The sequence below is a fragment of the Mastigoproctus giganteus genome, chromosome 1 (assembly GCF_048544385.1).
Source record: "Mastigoproctus giganteus isolate SK-2022 chromosome 1, ASM4854438v1, whole genome shotgun sequence".
Taxonomy (NCBI): Eukaryota; Metazoa; Arthropoda; class Arachnida; order Uropygi; family Thelyphonidae; genus Mastigoproctus; species Mastigoproctus giganteus.
In genome coordinates, this window is record NC_143575.1 from 150,897,506 (window position 1) to 150,919,823 (window position 22,318).

A 22,318-nucleotide genomic window follows, 5' to 3' on the forward strand; every position below is an offset into this window, starting at 1 on the left:
CATATCTGCAATCTGTCCCAACTCAAACTGATGTGTCTTCCAACATTGAATGACAAAACGATGAAATTCAAGGACCTTCTGCTCATAGCTTTCAGGCATCTTTTGGGCAAGTCTGGTGTGTGTGTATGCATGCTTAGTCCATTCCGTTTCATGAACCTAAAGCACCAATTGTGTCCTCCTTTGAAATCAGTAACTTCTTTTTCATCAGCAATTCTTCTTGCCTCATGCTGAGCCATCTTTGTGGACACAGGAATTACAATTGCCCTTTGCTCTTCAATCCATATCTTCAATTCCCTCTCTAAATCAGGCCATTCTGCTGACTTGCCTCTCATGGCCTTCTTCTGCCGTGGTGTTTTCAGTAGGGTTTCTTCTTCCCGTAGCCAGTCTCGGATTGTTTTCTCAGTTGGAGGAGGAGGACCAAACTTACGTTCAGCAGCACGATTTACATTCACTTTTGCAAACTGGATCACTTTTAACTTGAATTCAGCACTGTACGAAAATCTTTTCTGAGCCATTTCTGGGCAGAACATGGCAAAACGTAACCTAATATACCGGTAACAAGTGTGAAACAATGAGCGCAAAGACAACAAGTGCGAAAAAGCGTGAAATGCAAGTAAAAAAATCTACAACCACTGTATAAGACGCACCCAGTTTTTAGACCCCAATTTTTTCGAAAAAACACATGATAGAAGAGTCATTATTACAGCAATTAATTTTAATCAAAGATTACATTCATTGATAAAGAAATTAAATGTTGAAATAATAAAATGTTATTTAGGCATGTTATTATAAAATTTATAAAAAAAGTAAATTATGATGATGGTAGTTCATTGCTATTTTTTTTTTATTAGCTCTTGCTATTATTTTCACCTATACTACACAGAACGTATTTGATATTGCTTTTATTAGCACCTATATTATACAGAATATCTTCGGGATATACAGGTTGTTGTTGTTATTTTTAGGAGCATTAGCAACTAAAGCCATATTGCTCCGGGGAAATGCTGTGGTCATTCCCAGACCTTTCCGTATCCTCCATATTTGGTGGTCACGGGCTCGAACCCCGGTCTAATCAAGAAGCATGTGCTACGCACTGCTGCTCCTGCCCACCTGGCTGCGGAGGCACCGGGATATACAGGATATTCAAGAATTTTGCCAACAGAGTCAAGGAAGTGAGTAACCCACTGCATAAGTAAATTCACTTAATAATGAATATTCTCAATAGTTATTAGATTTATACATTATTATATCTTTATGAAGAACATTCAATAAAATAAACAATACATGTCACCGCATGTAATTAACATAAGAATTTATTATTATTATTTTTTTTTTAACCTAAAGAAAAGCATACACCTTTACCTCTTCCTTGATAATCTTCAAATGTGAAAAGAAAATGAACTAAAATGAATTTGCTCTTACGAAGAAAGGCTTAAATTTTGCAAATTACAGAAATTTGCCTTTAGCCAGCGAATAGTTGGTTGGTGGAACAGGCTTCCACCAACCGAGCTGGACCGGTATTTGGAATGAATGGAGGGGTGAAATGGGAGTGGGTTTTTTTTTTGGCTGATGCTGCATAAGCTTGCATTCTTGCCTCTACTAATGCTAAAAGCAGTTAACTCACATGACCACAATCCATTTTTCCCTGATACAGCAACATCAGTACAGTCTGATATTAATAACCCAGATACTGACCTTCATTTTGGATTGGATGTTCAAAGGATTGGATGAGTGCAGGGAGAAACTCCTTAGGGCAATACCAAACAGCACGGGGATAGGTTAATCTGCTGTTCTGAAACCTCTTGAAATTGGCTAAATTTGCTACCCAGAAAAACAACAGTGATTGCCTGGCAGTGCATATGAATAGAAGTTGAGATTGAGGGGGAACAAGGAAAGCCTTTGTACCACTGTGGATGTTCTTCAGTTTTTTATTGTTTAGGAAGAACAATGTTTTTTTAGCTATCCTAGAATCTTTTCCCATAGGCTAAGATGGCAGGGGAAGGCAAACATTTCTAGGGTAGCTAATAAACACCACATGTTTATCATAAGCAACAAAAGTCAGGATGATAATTTTGGACAGGAAAGTTGCCCTGATTATTAATAGGGTGTACTGGCAGAGCGGGTTTGTGGGCGATCATGCTGCCAAAAATAATGGGATGTTCTATGTTATTTGGACTAATATGCTTTTGATATTCTTGGTGGCACTGATGATGAATTTCAATACTTTCATTACTTTTTTACCAAGAGGCCCTCTTTTTCTGGGGGAAGGGAGAATCACACCTATAAAAACTGGTAGATAAGTCCTAAAAACTAGCTATAACCATTATTTTAAATTATAATCTTTAAGAGACTCAAATCTGTTGTGGTATATTTTAACAGCAAGAAAAACTTATTAAAGGAAGCTCAGAGGGCTTATATTGCAGAAGTAGTGAATAAATCTGGATGATTGTTTCAAACAAAAAATCACTTTAAAAAGAATGAAAGGCTAATAACATCCCACAGTTTGATAAACTAAGAAAAGTTTATAGAGTAGAAAACTGTGATAGGATTCTATGATGGGATGGGAAAGCTATTAAGGAAGGTCAGCTACTTTCAGCATTTGTGTTATTAATTACAACTACTTTTAAGAGAAAACGTTTACCGATAATATAGTTAAATCTGAAGGCAAAACAAAATATTACAATTTCAACTGCATTACTTACAAAAATATGAATTTCCTGTTGAAAGCACTTTATCTTGCTTTTTATTAAAGAAAAAGTTTGAGTCACTGAAGAAGACTTTCTGTTGTCAAAAACCATATATCCTCGAGGTGTGCCTGGTCTCCCAACGTCCATCTCAAGTGTTGCAATAAAATCTGCAGAAAATATAACAAATCAGAATCCATATTTTAAAATTTAAAGAATTTTTTTTGTTCATATGTACTTCTGGCTAAGAAAGTCTGTACAAGAACAATGAGAAATGTCGGCTAACTTATGCAGAAAATTAGTTTCCCCCGATACGGCACTCTAGCACTGCTCACCTACCGCAGTAAACAGGCGGTAGGTGTTATCGGTCTGGAGCAGAAATTGAGAAGGATATATTGATTGACAGGTAGGCGTGGCAAACGATGAAATGATTGGTGGTGGGCACAACAGACAACAAGCTACTGTGTAGTCACTGGTTGGCATTATGATGTATATTTACCAGTAAAGAACGGTGCATAATAGTTTTGTAATGAACGGTGAACAGGTAATAGTAACGATGAATCTTTTATAAGGTGCTGACTGATGTTATTATACGTGTGTATCAGCACGAGTGTCTTTAAAAATAAAAGTACAGTAATAAAAAATTTATATTTTGTTAATAAACAATTTATGTGCTAGTCCACCCATGATTCTAAAGAAAAAAGGTTAGGTTACCCCCTCCATTTCGGAAGGGGTTCAAGCTCCCATGGGATTCAAGTGGAGGTAACCTGACCTTTTTTCACCATTAAGGGCATATTATTGAACAAGAAAATAAAAATACAGTCATAAAAAAATATATTTTTTTAATTTCTATTTCTAAATATGACTGATTTCGAAATATAATACATTTCTAAATATGACTGATTCTAAAGAAAAAAGGTTATGTTACCCCCACCACTTCGGGAGGGGGTTCAAGCTCCCACGGGATTCAAGTCAAGGTAACCTGACCTTTTTTTTTTTTTGCCATTACGAAATACTGTAATGGTGAAAAAAAGGTTAGGACATGTGCAATTAGGACAAGTTACCATTAGTGCTGCTAAAGTGATACTAAACTGATGTTATTGTGTGTTGTGTTCTGCGTAAGTTATCTGACGTTTCTCATTGTTCTCGTGCAGGCTTTCTTTACCTTTGCCATACTTTTCAGTACAACATCCTCCCCAAAAGCACACAATTTTGCTACTAATATCTCTGAGATATTATACAGATTAATTTGCCTCCACCGCCTTGTGAAACTGCTGTATTGCTGCCTGTAAATCTATACAATTTATGCAAATTTCATGAATCATCTCGTGAGAAGACTGGATCATGAGAATGGAAATTCTTCCATTCCCTGACAAGCTTCAAACTGAGATTTTTCCTAATGGGCAACAATGGACAAACCACTTCCTCTATTGGTTCTGAAGATCACTCTATATAGTATACTCTCATTACTGCAAAGTTAAAGGCATCTGAAAATTTGTGTTATCAAAAATTTGATTTATTGAATTTTACTACTTGTAAACTAAAAGTTTACAAGTAGTAAAAGTAGTGCTCGCATTTCAGGAAAGTATCTCGAATAGTTGTTTCCAGCCTTATTAGATGGTCAAGTGTTGACCTATTCCTTTGCATATTGTACTTTGGATATGAGAGTCATTTACTTCTAAATATCACATGAGCCACACATTGATCATCCTTTGCAGGATCCTGCACAAACATCTTGTCAGATGGTTGTGCAGGATCCTGGAGAGGATGGCCTGTTAGAGAGGAAAAGAATGATTGCCTTATGCCAGGAGTCCGCAAACTGATCTTCAAGACACAGCAGACACAGATTACAGACACAGCAGCCAATCTATAGATTCAGATGAAAGATGTTTAGCCATCTCATAATGGATGTCATTTGGTCCAACAGCACTCGCCTTGGATAGAGACAGTGCTGCTTTTAATTCACATTCTGTAAATGGTTGATTAGATACCTCACAACTGTTTGAGGACAACTTCAAAGCCAGCCTTTCAGTTTTGGTTCAGGGCCAAGAACTCAGGGGGGTGTGTGTGATGTTTTGGCAGACACTTTGGCAAGTGTCTCCCCTAGAGTGTTTGCAATTGCAGTTGGATCTGCAATTGCACATCCATTATGTTCTAGGATCAATGTATTGTATGATGTGCATCTACCGTTTATTTTGCAGACTTTATCCCAGATGAGCTTAGGTGATGTCCGGGAGATAGAAGTAAAGCAGATCCAAGATTCCTGCTAACTCTGTCCGATGTAACGTACTTTAGTGCGTGCACATTTGAAGGTTTTAGGTTATTTGTTAAAATGCATCTGGGGTCAGGATGCATTTTACATCTGGTACAGAAGTGAATAGCAGTCGATTTCTGGCTGGACAGTCCACAACCATTTTGTATCATCCACATATAGATGCAATTTATTGATATTTGCAGTTGTCACTCAATGTAGTTCATTTTTTGAGAATGACAGGAAACTGTGAGATCAGTGTAAAAGTATGAATCCACTGTTTTAGGAATGAGTTCAGTTATGTGATTCATTCTAATTGTGAACAGATTGGCACTGAAAACAGACACTTGTGGGATTCCTTCTTCTTGGACAGAGTTTTTAGAGAGAGTTCCAGAATAATGAAGTTGAAAGGATCTTTCTTGTAAGAAATTTTGGATGAAATATAACAAATGGCCTCCACGGCCAAGAGAATGTAGATCCTTCAAGATGCTGAAATGCCATGTGGTGTCAAAGGCTTTCTCAATTTCCAGACAGATCATGATGAGATATTCCTTTTTGATGTTTGCTTTGGCTTAATCATGAACTCCATTGATGATCAATTTTTTCTTTTTTTGGAATCCAAATTGTTGTTAATCAAGTTTTGGAAGTCAAGATACCAAGTGAGACAACAATGAATCATTTTTTCAAGGGTTTTGCTCAGACAGCTGGTAAGAGAAATTGGTCTGTAGTTGTGACAGAATGCTCTTTACAAAGTTTTAGGATTGCCAATAAGTAGGAATGATGCCAGGAGCTTGGGAATGTGTCAGTGAAGATTCAATTAAAAAAAACAGCAGTGAAGACAGTGATTTTTAATCTAAATTTTGGAGAATTACAAAGTAATTAGGGCCAGAAGCAGTTTTCCTTGAGTTGGTAAGAGACTGTTGCAGTCTAAACAGATAATGTTCATTATAAGGTAATAACACAGCTGTCAGTTAAATTTAGTTTGGATTTCTCGGTTACATCTTTAATTTTTTGAAATGATTGGTCATAAAACTGTTGAAAAGGACACTGAGAAAATACAGTTTCCTACTGCATTTGAGATTTCTGTAGGAGTATACAGAATGACAGAGTTCCTGTCCATTCCATTTAAGTAGTGGAGTAGATATCAGAGGAAATTTACCATTTGACAATTCTATTTTTCTCCAGACCAGTTTAATATCTCTATTTTTGGTAATTGAAGAAGCAATTTAATCCAAGATTCTTTTTTTGCTTTCCATCTGATAAAACAGGCTCTTGCTCTAAATTAATAAGGTTGGAAGTCCACATGTTACAAGTTCTCCGCTGAACGAGAAGTTTTTTAGCCATATTTAGCTGCTTTATTGACCAATTGTTGTATCAAATTATTTTCTATACGTAGCTTATAGAAAGTGAGGATCTTTAGTTTATTCTGAATTGAGAGAGCGAGATTTGGAAGTTAATACTTAAGTGTCCTTAGATTTACCATTCGTAACTTGCCGCCATTGTTATATGATACTTTATATCCCAAACTAGATAGCATAAGCTTAGTACAGTATATAATATAATATTGTCAATTAATCAGTAAAATCTATTAATCTTGTTAAAACTTCATTGTCAGTTAAATTGTACTTTTTAACTAAGTACATATAATGACTAAGATTACAAATGTAACATAATTAATTAATACATAACTTGATACAGAAGTTATATAACCGAACTCGTAGATAATACTCAATACTGAAAAATATACATAGCATTATAACTGTGTTGGGATATAAGTTTAGGGTTATAATTTTGTACTGAAATTAAATCGAAATCATAACTCAGATCAGAGCAGCAAAGCAAAACGCTCAAGCTAATGGGAGTTAGCTTGGGCTCAGTTCTCCCCTGAGTCCAAGCTGTGGCTCAGGGGAGAACTGAGGGGGTCAGTTGCCCTCTGAATCACAGCCTTTTAAAATGCACTGCTTGCTTTGTTATTTGTTATTTGGTTTTTAGGAGCATTAGCAACTAAAGCCATTTTGCTCCGGGATATGCGGTGGTCATTCCCGGACCTTTCTGCATTCTCCGTATTTGGTGGTGATGGGCTCGAACCCCGGTCTAATCAAGAAGCCTGAGCTACGCACTGCTGCTCCTTCCCACCTGGCTACGGATGTGCCTACTACTGCTTGCTTGCTTGATGTTTGTGGAGCAATCAAGTATGGGGACATGATATTGCCATGGGGGATATCTTTGTGTGTGCACGATGTAAGGAGTTTAAAGAAATCAGCCAACAACTCAGCGTTATGGGCCTGTATGAGAGCTTGAAGGACAGGGTGGATGACCTTGAATGATCTAAATTGAGGGGTCCATCAAGCTCTCAGCTACCCACATCAATGTAAGAGCTTGCACTTGGCCATCACGCAACACAGCAGCAACCAACAAGGCAGAATGCGCTGGTCGCACAGAAAATAGTAGTTGTTGGTGATTCTATTGTCAGAGAAATGGGGAACATGCTTTGAAAAAAGACCAGGGCATGTTTGCCAGGGGCAAAAGTTGATGACGTTGCAGAGTGGATATCACCTTTTAAGGGCACAAAAGGTGATATAGTTGTACACGTTAGCACTAATGATATTAAGAGTAGGACACTGGCAGAATTACTTAACAAGTACAGGACACTGTGGAAAAAAAGCCGTGAATGAGGGTTGAATCTGCAATTCTGCCCAGACATGATAGGAGGGAGTATATGATGAGAGCCCTGGAAAGATTGTGCAAGGCTCAAGGGGTAGAATTTTTTTCAGCCTGGTCTGTACTTGTTAACAGGAGAGACTGCTTCTACAGGGATGGGATACACTTAAATAGAAAGGGTGCAAGAATATTTGCTGATGCTATCAAGGCAGTGTTAGGTGGGTCGGAAAACTGCTAGCTTGGGGGGGGGATACAAGAACTACTAGATTAACAGTAGCCACTGGCAGAGGTAAAAGTGATTCTTGCACTGCTTCTATTGGAATGAGCAGCAGCCTGGAAAAGAAGATGCAGGATATTTCAGAGACTGCTGGGAGTCTGTTTGTTTGTTTATTATTTGGTTTTTAGGAGCATTAGCAACTAAGGCCATATTGCTCCAGGATATGCGGTGGCATTCCCTGACCTTTCCGCATCCTCCGTATTTGGTGGGGACGGGCTCGAACCCCTGTCTAATCAAGAAGCGTGTGCTACGCACCGCTGCTCCTTCCCACCTGGCTATGGAAGCACCTACTGGGAGTCATTGCGGTACAAGTAAACACATTGGTTGTGTTAGGGTAACTAAGAATAGGAACAGGTTCATGTATACTTACGTGTACACCAGTGCTAGGAGTTTGGTAAATAAATTTGATGAATTTGAGGTATTGCTAAAAACATCAAAGGCAGATATTGTTGGGATATCAGAGACGTGGTGTCACACAGATATAAGGAATGCAGAACTGGAATTTGGGGAGTACAATGTGTACAGAAAGGATAGACAGGATACAAAGGGAGGAGGGGTTATGCTATTTGTTAAGAAACACATAAAATCCAAGGAAATGAAGCCAGTCGACATCGCTGGACAGTGCAGTGTCGAGTCAGTTTGGTGTGACATAAGCATTGGGAATTCAAAATTGAGAGTAGGAGTATGCTATAGGCCTAATAACTCTGATGAGTATAATAAGAAACTGTACAGAGAAATACATGGGCCAGTAAATCAGAGTGTCTTATAATGGGGGATTTTAATTTCCCAGATATTAACTGGAATTTGTGGGTTGATCATTCACACACTAGCAAGGCTTTTGTGGATATATTGGATGATTGTTTTCTAAATCAGCATGTTCGGGAGGCAACTAGAGGGAGTAATATTCTTGATCTGATTATCAGTAGTGATTCTTCATGCATTAAGAATCTGCAGATAAGGGAACCACTAGGTGGCAGTGATCACAGCGTGCTGAAGTGGGATTTACTCAAATAGGTAACTACCATCAGGGGTAAAGTGAAGGGTTTTTGCTTTCGTAAAGATGACTACAATGGTCTGAGACAGTATTTAAATTCTATACAGTGGGACAAACTGATGATGTTACCAACAGCAAATTCAAAATGGGACGCATTCAAAGAACTTATCTTGGAAGCTACTAGGCTTTACATACCAGCTAAGAAATATTGTTCAGGGTTTAGTCCTAAATGGATGTCAGATGAGCTAGTGAGACATATGGCAGAGAAGAAAAATGCACATGGGATACACATAAATTAATGGGTGACATGGAAGCCTATGATAGATATAAGCTGGTCTGTAACCAAGTCACACAGGAGATTAGGCAGGCAAAGGCAGATTATGAGAAATCCTTGCAAAGGATGCAAAGAAAAACAGAAAAGAGTTCTTTACATATGTAAACTCTTAAAGGAAAGGGATGAATCAGATTGGGCCACTGGATATTGATGGTTCAACAGTCGAGGATCCTGCTCAGGTTGATAACAAACTAAAACAGTATTTTGCATCGACATTCACACATGAGTAGTTATTCAGGAAGGGGAATGCCAGACGTGAAGTAAACTCTGGCAGTGAGTTAGATGATTTTGTAATAACTGAGATGAAAGTGGAGGAGAAATTGTTGAGGATAAACGTAAAAAAGGCACCTGGGGTGGATGGGATCTATCCAGTTATATTAAAGCAGGCAAACCCTTACCCATAATTATGAGAACTTCTTTGGACACAGGGGAGGTACCCATAGACTGGAGATGGGCAAATGTGACCCCAATTTACAAAGGAGGATCAAAGGCTGACAAAGTAATTATAGACCTGTGAGTTTAATTTCTGTTCCAGGAAAATTAATGGAGGTACTGGTTAAAGAACCACTGCAGGATCATCTAGACAAGACTTCAGTTATAGCTTGGACACAGCATGGTTTTGTTAAGGGAACGTCTTGCGTGACCAATTTGATTGGATACTATGATGCAGTCACAAAAGAACTGGATGCAGGGAATAACTTTGATATTATATATTTGGATCTTAGAAAGGGTTTTGATACTGTTGCACATGGAAGACTGCTGCACAAATTGGAGCAGTGTAGCACTGGAGGCGAATTGCTGCTATGGATAAATGGATGGTTGAGGGGGAGAAGACAGAGTGTGGTAATCTATGGACACTGCTCATCATGGACTAATGTTATTAGTAGAGTCCCTCAGGATTCAGTGTTGTGTCCATTATTGTTGTCTATATTTATAAATGATATTGATGATGGTATATCAAGCTTAATTTCCAAGTTTGTAGACAATACAAAGGTTGGCAGGGTTGTTAAGGACACTACTGACGCTATGCTGCTGAAACAGGATCTGGAAAGGTTGAACAGATGGGATGTGAGGTGGCAAATGAAGTTGAACATTTACAAATTTTTCCCATATGTAGTACTTTACAAAATGTAAAATACTACATATGGGAAACAGCAACCCCACAGCAATGTATCAACTATGGTACTACACTGACAGTGAGAGAGAATGAAAAGGATCTGGGGGTAATTGTGCAGGTAGATATGAAGTTCTCTGAGCAGTGCAGACTGGCTGCAAGAGTAGCTCATGATGTCTTGTCAATGATATACAGGAATTTTTCTAGCAGGGATAAGGAGGTGATTATTCCCTTGTATAAGGCAATGGTCAGGCCACACCTTGAGTACTGTATACACGTCTGGAGGCCTCATTTCAAGAAGGATGTAGAGCTGCTGGAACGAGTACAGAGAAGGGCAACAAGATTAGTGAATGGAACAAAGGGTTGCTCTTACGAAGAAAGGCTTAAGTTTTGCAAATTAGTGTGGAGACTAGGCACCGGCAAGGTGATCTGATAGAGGTGTATAAAGCCTTGAATGGTTTTAGCATGCTCAGTGCCAATGGAATTTTTCCTCTTGCTCAGAATAATCACTTGAGAGGTCAGAAATTCAGATTGAGGAAAGAGAGATGTAGGATAGATGTGCGGAAATTTGCCTTTAGCCAGCTGGTTGTTGGTTGGTGGAACAGACTTCCATCCCTTGTTTTGGAAGTTGATAGCTTAAATAAATTTAAGGCTCAGCTGGACAGGTATTTCGAATGAACGGAGGGGTGAAATGGATTTTTTTTTTTTTTTTTTTTTTGGCTGATGCTTGCTTTCTTGCTTCATATGCCTCTACTAATGCTAATGTGGTTTGTTTGTGGAATGGATTCCTTGCTTGATTTTAATTTTTTTTTTGCATTATTGCAATCTTTGTTCCACCTGAAATTTCATTTGACTTTTGCTGACTTGGTATTGTAGAATGGTAGCAGATGCAGCTGTTACCATTTGATTTGTTATGTGTTCAGTAATAGGGTTGATGGAAGAGGACTGAATGATATGTTTGTCGAATGAGGTGTGCCTGCTGTATTTTATCCAATCAACCTTTGGAAATTTCCATTTTACTGTATTATCTGTTGGTAAGGAATAGGATGCTTGAATTTAACATATTTGCACAGATAATGGTTTGCTGTTGTGAGGATGATTAAGAATTACCCAATAAATACTTGAATAGAGTACTGGAGAGCAAATGGAAAAAAGTCTATTGCAGAGGTAGGAAAGCCAGTATTCAATAATGTTAAATTCTTTTTGCCAATCAGCATTTCAATAAGTTTTCCATGCCTATCTGAGCTTTAATGCACACCACCCTATAATGGGTGGTGTGCATTAAAGGCACCTAGTAAACAGAATGGAGGAGGTAATTTCAAGATAAGATCTTCGATTTCTTGAATAGTATATGGATTATTAGGTGGAAAATAAGTTGAGACCAAAGTAACAGTGATACCAGTTAGTATCCATGTGGCAACAGCTTCTAAGGAGGTTTGCAATGGAATGCATCTGGAGTCCTCCATGACCACTATTAGTGTTCAATCTGTCTTGTCTGAAGATAGTATAATTTTTGACTGAAGGGAAGGCTTGGGGGTTTCAAACTGAGACAACAGAATTGAAACAGTGAACTGGTTCGTGGATATCATCAATGTTTCTGTGAAAACCTCTGCAATTCCAGTGAATTATGTATTCCATTATTTGTTTTTGTATGTGGAAGGATGAATCTGTCTGTTTTTATGAGTGGGTTGTTTATAACAGTCAATTTTTGATTTTTCTTTTCTGGGAAATGTGGGACAACCTGGGCCATTGCTACCATCCATATCATCGTCTACGTGTATTTTAAGCAGTTCTTCTTGACTCTTAGTATCATCTACATCCATGCTTGTTAGGTATGATTGTTTTGCCTCAACAACAGGATATAATTTTTGCAAATTTTCTGATACTTGACAATGTGGAGGACTCTGGAATGGAATTGTGAGTGGTGTATTGTTTTGGTCTACTAAGTTAAGTTTAGATGAGTGCTGGACCGAGAGTACTGATCAAGCCCAGTCTGAGATCAATATGTTTGGATAGATGGACACTTCTATCCAATGTGCCACTGATTTGTAACTGTGAATGGTAGAAGCATAAGTGCATTTTGACATACTTAAATTAACCTGTTTTCTTGCTTCTTGGTAAGATACTTTATTTTCAATTTTATATTTTTGTATTTTTTTTCCTAACTTCTAGAGCTCACAATCACTGGAGTAATGCTTGTACCTGCAATTAGAACACTGTAGTGTTGGTGCCTTGCATTCTGTGTATGAGTTTTGCACCCACAGTTTGGATATGTTGCATCTCCACAGCATACTGTCTGGGAATAGCCAAATTTCTGACATCTATAACATTTAAGTTGATTTGGGATAAATGACCGAATGTGGCAGTTCAAGTAACCTGCTTTGACAGAAACTGGTAGATTTGATGTACTGAAAGTTAAGATTTTGTTCCACATAGGAATTAAGTTACTGTCTTTCCTGATCATGATTCTTTTTGCTTGAGTGACATTTTGATCTTTTATTTCCTCTTCAAAAACATTTAATAGATAATATTCAGTGTATTATGTGGAGAGACTTGAATTGGAATTGCACTTAAATAAGTAAGTCGTAATAATAGCTCAAAAAGTCTCGAGTGAGAGGTCTCTAATTGAGAATCTCCTGATTGGAAAAGTTTAACCATTTTCGGTGAACCACCAGCATTTTCAAGGCACCTCTGGATGATGAAAGGGAGAGTTGCTGACAGTTTGTGCTGATTAAGAATGCAATATGAGGAATGCTGGAGATTCCTGCTTCCTTGTGTCCTCTTTCAGTCTCTTTGAAAAAGAGAAGCCATGGTCAGTGTCATTATAGTGTTGAGAGCACTTTGGCTTTAAACATGGAAATACATCAGTTTTCACTTCTGCTCCTTTAAGCCATGAGGATTGGATTTTCCCCCAGATTATCAGCCCAACCATGTGGAGGCAGGAGTTGTGCCACCAGTGACCAAGCAATTACTGAAGTTAGTAGAGCTGATTAGTATTTGATAAATAAAACTAGAAAAAGAAAGGTGGATTCCCTTTCTCACTTCTAACTTTGCAAGCACAGAACCACTTGAAGTAAACAAAAGAGAAGAAAATCACACAAGAAAAGAAATAAAACTGTCACTTTCAAAGAGCAGTCTATAAGTTTCAGAGAGAAAATCGCTTGTCACTATCACTGTGTGCTCAGGGCAAACTTCCTCAGTAGCTAGTTTTGGTGGCTGTACCTCTTTTTAAAACCCAGACGTAAATAACTATCATAATGCCATTCTATCCCCTTTGGTACCATTTTTCTGAATTCTTTTATATCCTGATGGAACCCTTTCTACTGATCTTCACTTCAATTAAGTAAAAATTTCCTGGGCAAGTTGAGATGACAGAGCAAACTTCAAAATCTCAGCACACTAAGCAGTAGTAGTGGCATGTGATGCAAGAAAGCAAGTGTAGGAGCTTATGCAGCATCAGCCAAAAAAAAAAAAAAAAAAAAAAAAAATCACACCATTCCCTCCAAATGCCTGTCCAGTTCCTCCTTAAATTTATTCAACCTATCAACTTCCACAACGACAGATGGAAGTTTGTTCCAGCAATTAACCACCCGCTGGCTAAAGGCAAATTTCCGCACATCTATTCTACATCTGTCCTTTCTTAATTTGAATTTATGCCCCCTTAGGTTCGTAATCTGAACAAGTGGAAGGATCCCATCAGAATTCAGCGTGCTGAACCCATTCAAGGCCTTATACACCTCAATCAGATCACCGCGCAGGTGTCTAGACTCCAGCCACTGCAATTTGCAGAACTTAAGCCTCTCTTGATAAGAGGATCCCTTCATTCCCCTCACCAATCTTGTTGCCCTTCTCTGTACACGCTCAAGTAAATCTACATCCTTCCTAAAATGAGGCCTCCAGACCTGTACGCAGTACTCAAGGCGTGGCCTGACCATTGCCTTATACAGAGGGATAATCACCTCCTTTTCCCTGCTACCAAAATTCCTATATATCATTGACAAAACACCATGACTTGCCCTGGCAGCCTGTCTGCATTGCTCAGAAAACTTCATATCTGACTGCACAATTACTCCCAGGTCTTTTTCATTTTCTACCACCTTAAGTGTAGTACCACACAGTTGGTACGTTTCTCTGGGGTTACTTCTACCCATATGCAGTACTTTGCATTTGTCAAGGTTAAACTTCAGTTGCCACTTCTTAGCCCATCTGCCCAAATTATCTAGATCCTGTTGCAGTAGCACACTGCCATTACTGTCATTAACAACCCTGCCAACTTTGTATCATCTGCAAACTTCGACACTAAGCCTGATATACTTTCATCAATATCATTGATAAATATACAAAACAACAGTGGACCCAACACCAAACCCTGTGGGACTTCACTAATAACATTAGTCCAAGAAGAGCAGCACCCATTGATTACCACCCTCTGTCTTCTTGCACTTAACCATCCTTTTATCCATTGTAGCAACTTACCCTTAATACCATTCTGCTCCAATTTGTACATTAGTCTTCCATGTGCAACAGTGTCAAAAACTTTGCAGAAATCCAAATATATGATATCAAAATTATTTTTTGCATCCAGTTCCTTTGTAACCACATCATAATATCCTATCAAATTTGTCAGACAAGACTTTCCCTGAACAAACCCATGCTGTGTCTGAATTATTGCTGCAGTCTTGTCTAGATGATCCTGCAATGCATCTTTAACCAGCGACTCCATTATTTTACCCGGAACAGAAATTAAACTAACTGGTCTGTAATTACTCGTGTCACCCTTCGATCCCCCTTTGTGAATTGGGGATACATTTGCACATCTCCAGTCCGTGGGGACCTCCCCTGAGTCCAAGGATGCTCTCATAATTATGGCTAAGGGTTTGCTTAGTTGCTTTGATGCCTCCTTTAATATAACTGGATAGATCCCATCCACCCCAGGTGCTTTTCTTACGTTTAACTTCAACAGTTTCTCTTCCACTTTGCTCTCAGTTATTACAAAATCATTAAGTATCCTGCTACAATTTGATAACCTTCTGCCATTTTCAAACCTTAATAATTCCTCATGTGTGAATGTAGATGCAAAATACTCATTCAGTTTGTTTGCTATCTGAGCAGGATCATCAACAGTCGAACCATCGATGTCAAGTGGACCAATCAGATTCATCCCCTTCCTTTTAGAGTTTATATAAGTAAAGAAATCCATGCTGTTTTTCTTAGCATCTTTTGCCAAGGATTTCTCGTAATCTGCCTTCGCCTGCCGAAGCTCCTTTGTGACCTGATTACAGATTAACTTATATCTGCGATAGGCTTCTGAGTCGCTTGATAATTTATATGCATCCCATGCATTTTTGTTCTCTGTTACGAGTCTCATTAGTTCATTTGACAACCATTTAGGCCTAATTATTTTAACAATAAGCCAACCATAAAGCCTTGCACTCAATGTTTTCCAATACAAGCTTAATATTTTCATAGTTTATTTTTAAGTATGCTGAATAGAACAGATATGGATGCATTCTTGCTTCCATTATGTCCCCTGAGGCTTTTCTTCCATGAGTCAGTAAATTGCCTCCATTCTGTTAGTTGACTAAAAATACCAAGAAAGTGCCTAACTTTCTTGGTGTAGGAATGTTGTTGCAATATATCAACCGAGTCTTCTGAAAAAAAAAAAAAAAAAAAAAATGAAATCAATACTTTTTTACAATATCTATACCAGAGGTTCCCAAACTTTCTAGGTTCGTGGCATCCTTAGTGTCCCATTAATTTTTCAAACGGTGGCCCCTGGGCCAAAAAAGTACCTAACACAGTGGTTTTTGACCTTTTAATAATCCGAGTGTGTGTGTGTGTGTCTGTTATTTAAAAAAAAATGTTATATGATAGTTATAATAATATAATTATAAACAAAATTACAATTCACAATACAAATTATATATAGTTATATAATAATTTTATTCTTTATATATAAAGATCATTACAAAGTTAAAAAGATACAGTACATTGGATACCTTACACCTTTTTATAATGAAATAAATATGATATAAATTATGATATAATATTCAAAAAAAGTTTAAGTAACTTAAACCCAAATTACAAGGCGCCCCTGGAATTTTGTTGCGGCACCCCAGTTGAAAACCACTGGTCTATACTGTGAAAAGACTGTTCCTAGGACCAGAAAATTTTTAGATTTCAATCATGACCCAAAAAGCTCTGCAGACCTTTGAGGATATTTAAATCTCACAAGATCACTAAGTTCACTTTTTGTAAACAGCTGTAGACAGTGAAGTGCTTTATCAGAATAAACTATTCTCTAAATCACAAATGCAGATGAGGAGTCCGATACACATGATAAAAATATATCAAGAATTGGTGGAGGTGATAGTTCAGGTCCATGGGGTATTGGCTTTACAGCTGAAGCAATGATGTTGGGATACACAAAGCTCTGCTTGTTCTGTGCATTATAACCTGCTATATTTACAGAACAAAAGTAGCAGTCATTAATATGATCCCCAAGTTGCCCCACACCATGAGAATGGCAAATGACAATGAAAAAAACCATTGAATGTGGAAGAAACACTTTGCTGAGGATGCAAAAAAACCATCAATTTGTAGCGGTGGGAGTATTGATGGACAGGCTGCAGTCGAGAGCTTTTCCAAGAGGAAAAAAAAATATGCTGAAGACCTGGATACAAACCAAACTAGATATACTTCATTCTTACCTTAAACAGCTTTAGAACATGTATTGGAAAAACAAGGGATAAATAAAGGAGAAAATTTTAGAGTGGAACATGGAATAAATAATTGGATTCCTACAAGAATTTCAAGATTTTAAATAATAATCCAACCAAATAAAACAGGAACAAAAATCATGCATGTCATCCTATTTTGCATTCTTGCAATATCAAACAACATGAGACCAAGAAGGATGGGGGGGCTCCAATGGAGAGGTGGCCATCAAGTAGTTGGGATCTGAGGCTGTTATGGTGGAATTTAATGACACAAAAACTGCTAGGGTCATATTGTTTTTCTAATGGTTAATATGAAACACTAACTTTGTTATAATAACTATTACATTTTATGATATATTCCTATACGATTTAGAAAGGTAAACAGTTCTTTCTTATTAGGATCATCTCCAAGAATTTGCAATAACATTAGTGATGACTGGGCATTAGTAAATGACTTAAAGGTGTTTAAGCAGATTTTAGAAAGTGGGGACAGTCCACTAACAAATGACAAACAGTCAGTTGTACATAACATGATGTGCACTGGGGCATGCAATCATTTATTAATTGATACAGATGAGTGCAGTGAGTATGTCCAATCCTTAGCCTTCCTAAAATTATTTCTCCTCACCTGCTTTTCCAGAAGCTGGAGAGCCACAGCTTTCGGTCTGGTTTCATTCGGTAAATTTTGTTTCCTGGAGAAGATCCAGTTATAAAAGAGCAATAATATGCACAGATCAGCTTCACATAGATGCTTCAGTTTATTGTAATGAATGCAGTCTGGTCCTGCTGCACTATTTTGGAGATTTTCTCAAGGATTCTTTGACTCAGCTAGAGTAAAGGCTGGTTATATGGAAGTGAGTGATGAAAAATTCAATTTATGATGTTCTTCATTTTTAATGTGTTGAAAGGAGGTCACATATGAGGAAGAGGCAGAAATATTATTAAAAAAATTCTGCTAAGCATTTGCAATATCAGTAGGAGAGGACAGGTCCTACCTATTCCATTGTATTACTGGAGATTGCAGCAGTAGAAATTTCCCATTGAGAACTTGTATTTTTTTTCAAAATAAGTGGAGTTTCAATATTTTTGTTTTAGTCAAGTGTCCGTATTTTTGCTAGTAGAGTGCCAGTATTTTTGTTAATAGTTGAGGCAAAGTTAATCCAGGAGTCACTTTTTTTTTTCTTTTTTCCAAATTTGCCTCACTTTGGCTCTGAGTTTTTTTTTTTTTTTTTTTCTGTAAAAAATTACAGTGGCGTTAGTTGGGAATTTGCAAAAGTGATTCCAAGCATGGGGTTTGTTTGTTTGTTTGTTTTGTTTTTTTTTTCCTAGTTTCACTTTGGAGCAATCTGCATTCCACCTTGATTTTGGTGTATATGCTTCACTGGTCAGATTTTGGAATGGAAATTTCTGCTGCAGATAATATGGCTCGTAATGTGATCGGTTACATCATCAAGATTTTTTTTGCTGTGCATATTGGTTGTTGAGCAGGACACAAGTGGACTAGTTTTTCCAGTCTGCTTTATGAAAATTCAAAGTACAGCTTTTACAACACGATAGGGAATTCATCACTGTGGAATGGATCATTCAGCACTAACCATTCCATGCTTGGAAAAAGAGATGCTGAACAGATGGACAAGTCTATAGCTGATGTAGTAGCCGTAAGTAGTTGAACATGAGTTGGAGATTCAGAATTTAAGAGTCAGGTTATGGCTATCCTGGAATGTTTCAATTGATTGGCCTATCTGCCTATCCATGGTGGAAGATCCCCACAATGGATGGTGACTGTTGAAATCACTGAGTAAACAGACAGGAGATGGTTGTTGTATGATAAGACTGTCAAATTCAGTCTGGGAGCAAGGACAATTCAAGGATTAACAATATTCCCATTGCCATCCAAACTGCTACAACTTCTAAGGGGGTTTGTAGTTGGAGATGTCTTAACAGCATAGTAAATTTCATAAGAGTAGCTACCGCTCCACGAGCAAGAATATCAGAATCCCTGTCTTGCCTAAACAGAGTAATTTTTGAATTTGAGAGAGACTTATGAGGATAAAAAGGTTTCCTGTAAGCATACACCTACTGCATTAGTTTGAACAAGAAAATCACTCAGGTCACTGAAATTACTGCATAATCCTCTGAAGTTCCATTGTAGGAATTTGTTCATTGTCTGGGCTTGATTGAGGAAGATTGATCTCTCTGTTTTTTCTGAGAAGGCTTCTGTCTGCTTTGTTTTGATTTTTCATTTCTAGGAAAGGTTGAGCATTGTTTCTATGGTATCATTAACATATAATTCTAGTACTGTGTCATCATCCTCTGTTCAAGATGATGTGTCATTATCATCTTGAATGTCAATTTCCATGTTGCAATTGCATGGTTTCACTTTCTTCTGGTCTTCAACAAGAGCTGATTTTGTTGTTTTGGACAAGATTGAGATAGCATCAGTTGGGATAGTATTGCTGGTCTCATTGTAAGTTTCTTTTTGGACATTGGCAGAGTTTTGGCCCAGGTGGTAAAAGAGCCATTTGATTCTATGGAGACATCTGTTTGGGTTGCAGCTGAGCAGCTGTTTCTTGTAACAAATGTGTATGATCGGCTAGGCATTGTTAGCAGCACTTGCTTTCTTGATTCTTGTGACTTCATGCTCCACTTTATATTTATGGATTTTTTTTGCCTGTTTACCAAAGGTCACAAGCTTTAGAAAATGTAGATGGCTTCCTTTACAGTTTGGGTAAATAGGGGTGGAAGCTGTACAATCTCCTTGGAGCCACAAATAGGGCACACTCCATCACCTCGGCATGGCATCTGAGAATGGCCATACTTCTGGCACTTACAGCAGCGAATAGGATTTGGGATGAAAGGATGAATCTTGCAGTTTAAGTAACCTGCTTTACCAGAGGATGGAAGAGTTGGAGTACAGGTACCGGACCATTTATCCGGCAAGCTTGACCGGAGGTGACCCAGATTTCTGGATTTTCTGGACCAAGGCTTAATATATACTTAAAATATAAAATAAACAATCAAAAAGTAAAGAAAGAAACTATATTTAACAGATACAAATTAATACACTTCTAAAGCACGGTCTGTTTAATCAATATTAATCCACTAATCATCATCTGAAGACAATTCAACATCTGGGGTGACAGGTACAGGAAGAGAAGAAGTACAGATATTGGAGGTTGAAGCTGAGGCTCAGGCTAAACTTCACTTGTATTCTGGTTGATCTTTGGAAATATGTTCTGCAGATTCTGTTGTTTCATATACTTCGGTTTTCTTTAATGAAAACATCTTGTATTTTATATATCCACATTATATGCTGCTCACTGATGAAGCTCTTTTGCTCCATTCTTTGAATCAGTTCCTCAGTCAGGTTGATGCATCTATCTATAGACACTTTCTCTTCTTCTTTCAGTGCACTGTCATCACCATCGTCGTCATCACTCTCATCTGATTTGTTCTTATCAGCATTCATTACTATATCTATAATTTCACTATCAGTGAGTATAATATATGGAGCATCACCATCAATGTTTATACACTCTTGTATAGCCCCTTCATCAAGTGACTTGGCTACTTCACATGATAAACCTTTTGCATATTCCAATAAATTCTTCACTATTTCTTCCTCACCAGACATATGAAAACCACAAAAATCAGGTTCATCATCATCATCAAGAAATGTTAGATGGCCATAGTTTATGCCAGCCATTTATCAAAGTATCCTTGGGTACATTGTCCCCTCAGGACTTTGCTGTACTCCAAAACACATCTTTAACATTAAATGCTTTCTGAAATTCTTTTATCCCTGTACCTTTCTTGCAAGTGTCTAGCATTTTCCATAGAAATACACTGCTGTACCTGAACTTGAATACACGAAGAATGCCTTGGTCTAAAGGCTGAATTGGCGAAGTACAATTGGGATGCAAGTAAACAGCACATACATTGTCCTTGACTAGAACTTCAGCAAGAGGGTGTGCAGAACAATTATCAAGCACTAAAATAATTTTGCAGTCATCAGGTAGTCCCACAGATTTACAATGAGCCCTGGCGTCAGGCACAAAGTTCTTTAGAAACCAATCAGTAAAAATCTGTGTTGTAATCCAAGCTCGCTTATTTGCCTTATAAACAGGAAACATCCTGACTCCCTTAAATACCCTAGATGGTGCTGACTCATCTAGTGTTGCATATGATTTCCTAGGTATGTAACGCAAGAATAAAGAAGTTTCTTCTGCATTGTACACCTGTTCCGCTGACAGTCCCTCATCAGAAACCAACTTGGCAAATTCATCTAAATATGCCTCTGCAGCATCGTGGTCTGCAGAAGCTTTTCACCACAAATCTTCAGCTTGTGAATGCTGTGCCTCTGTTTAAATCTGTTGAACCACCCAGATGAATATTCACATGGAGTTCTCAAATTTAATTCCTCGTGAAAAAGTTTAGCTTAGGCCATTATAATGGAATGATCAAGTGGAAACTTTTCACTCCAACACTGCCTAATCCGCGGCGCCTCCGTAGCCAGGTGGGAAGGAGCAGCAGTGCGTAGCACACGCTTCTTGATTAGACCAGGGTTCGAGCCCGTCACCACCAAATACGGAGGATGCGGAAAGGTCAGGGAATGACCACCGCATATCCCGGAGCAATATGGCCTTAGTTGCTAATGCTCCTAAAAACCAAATAACATAACATAACAACTGCCTAATCCATTCAAGCAACACTGTCCATGTCTACACTCTTCAACTGGTACAAAGTTTTTCACTTGTCCATTAATTGAGGCACACTGTCACCATACAATTTAAGTTTCTGTTTCTTGATATCATAGATAGTAGAGGTACCAACACCATACTTCTCACTCAAATGCCACACTGAAACACCTTTATCGAGTCTCGTAAGTAACTCTACTTTCTTTGACATACGGAGCACAAAATGTTTCCTTTTAGACATGATATTAAATGAAAATTATAATAAACTGAGACAAATAATCACATATATATATAGAGGGGCAAGCGTACACAGCAGCTGTCATACTGAAACTGACATGCGATTGATTCATGCTTGCTATATTTCGCACCTGCACGTTGTCAAAAAGAAGCCCGCCAGATTTGAAACTAGCCAGATAAATAGTCCAGTACCTGTACTAAATGTCAAAATGATGGACCTGGTTGGCATCTTTTTTGGTCATTATTCTTTGGCCTTAAGTCACTTTTCATTCACTAAGTTCTTGCATCATTTCTTCTTCAGAGGCAGTTAGTAAGTCCCGTTTGCTGATAATGCCTTTAGAGGTATTCAG

The 22,318-nt window shown here is 38.0% G+C and overlaps 1 protein-coding gene across 2 annotated transcripts in view; it reads right to left on the reverse strand.

Annotated features, from left to right (window-relative positions):
* LOC150091195 (integrin alpha-9-like) overlaps positions 1-22,318 on the reverse strand; it is a 688,379-nt gene that overhangs the window by 199,701 nt on the left and 466,360 nt on the right. For both annotated transcript variants that reach the window (XM_090374615.1, XM_090374611.1), the window contains exon 16: positions 2,703-2,854. In XM_090374615.1, coding sequence (XP_090230741.1) covers positions 2,703-2,854 — 152 coding nt within the window. The remainder of the gene's footprint in view (positions 1-2,702; positions 2,855-22,318) is intronic.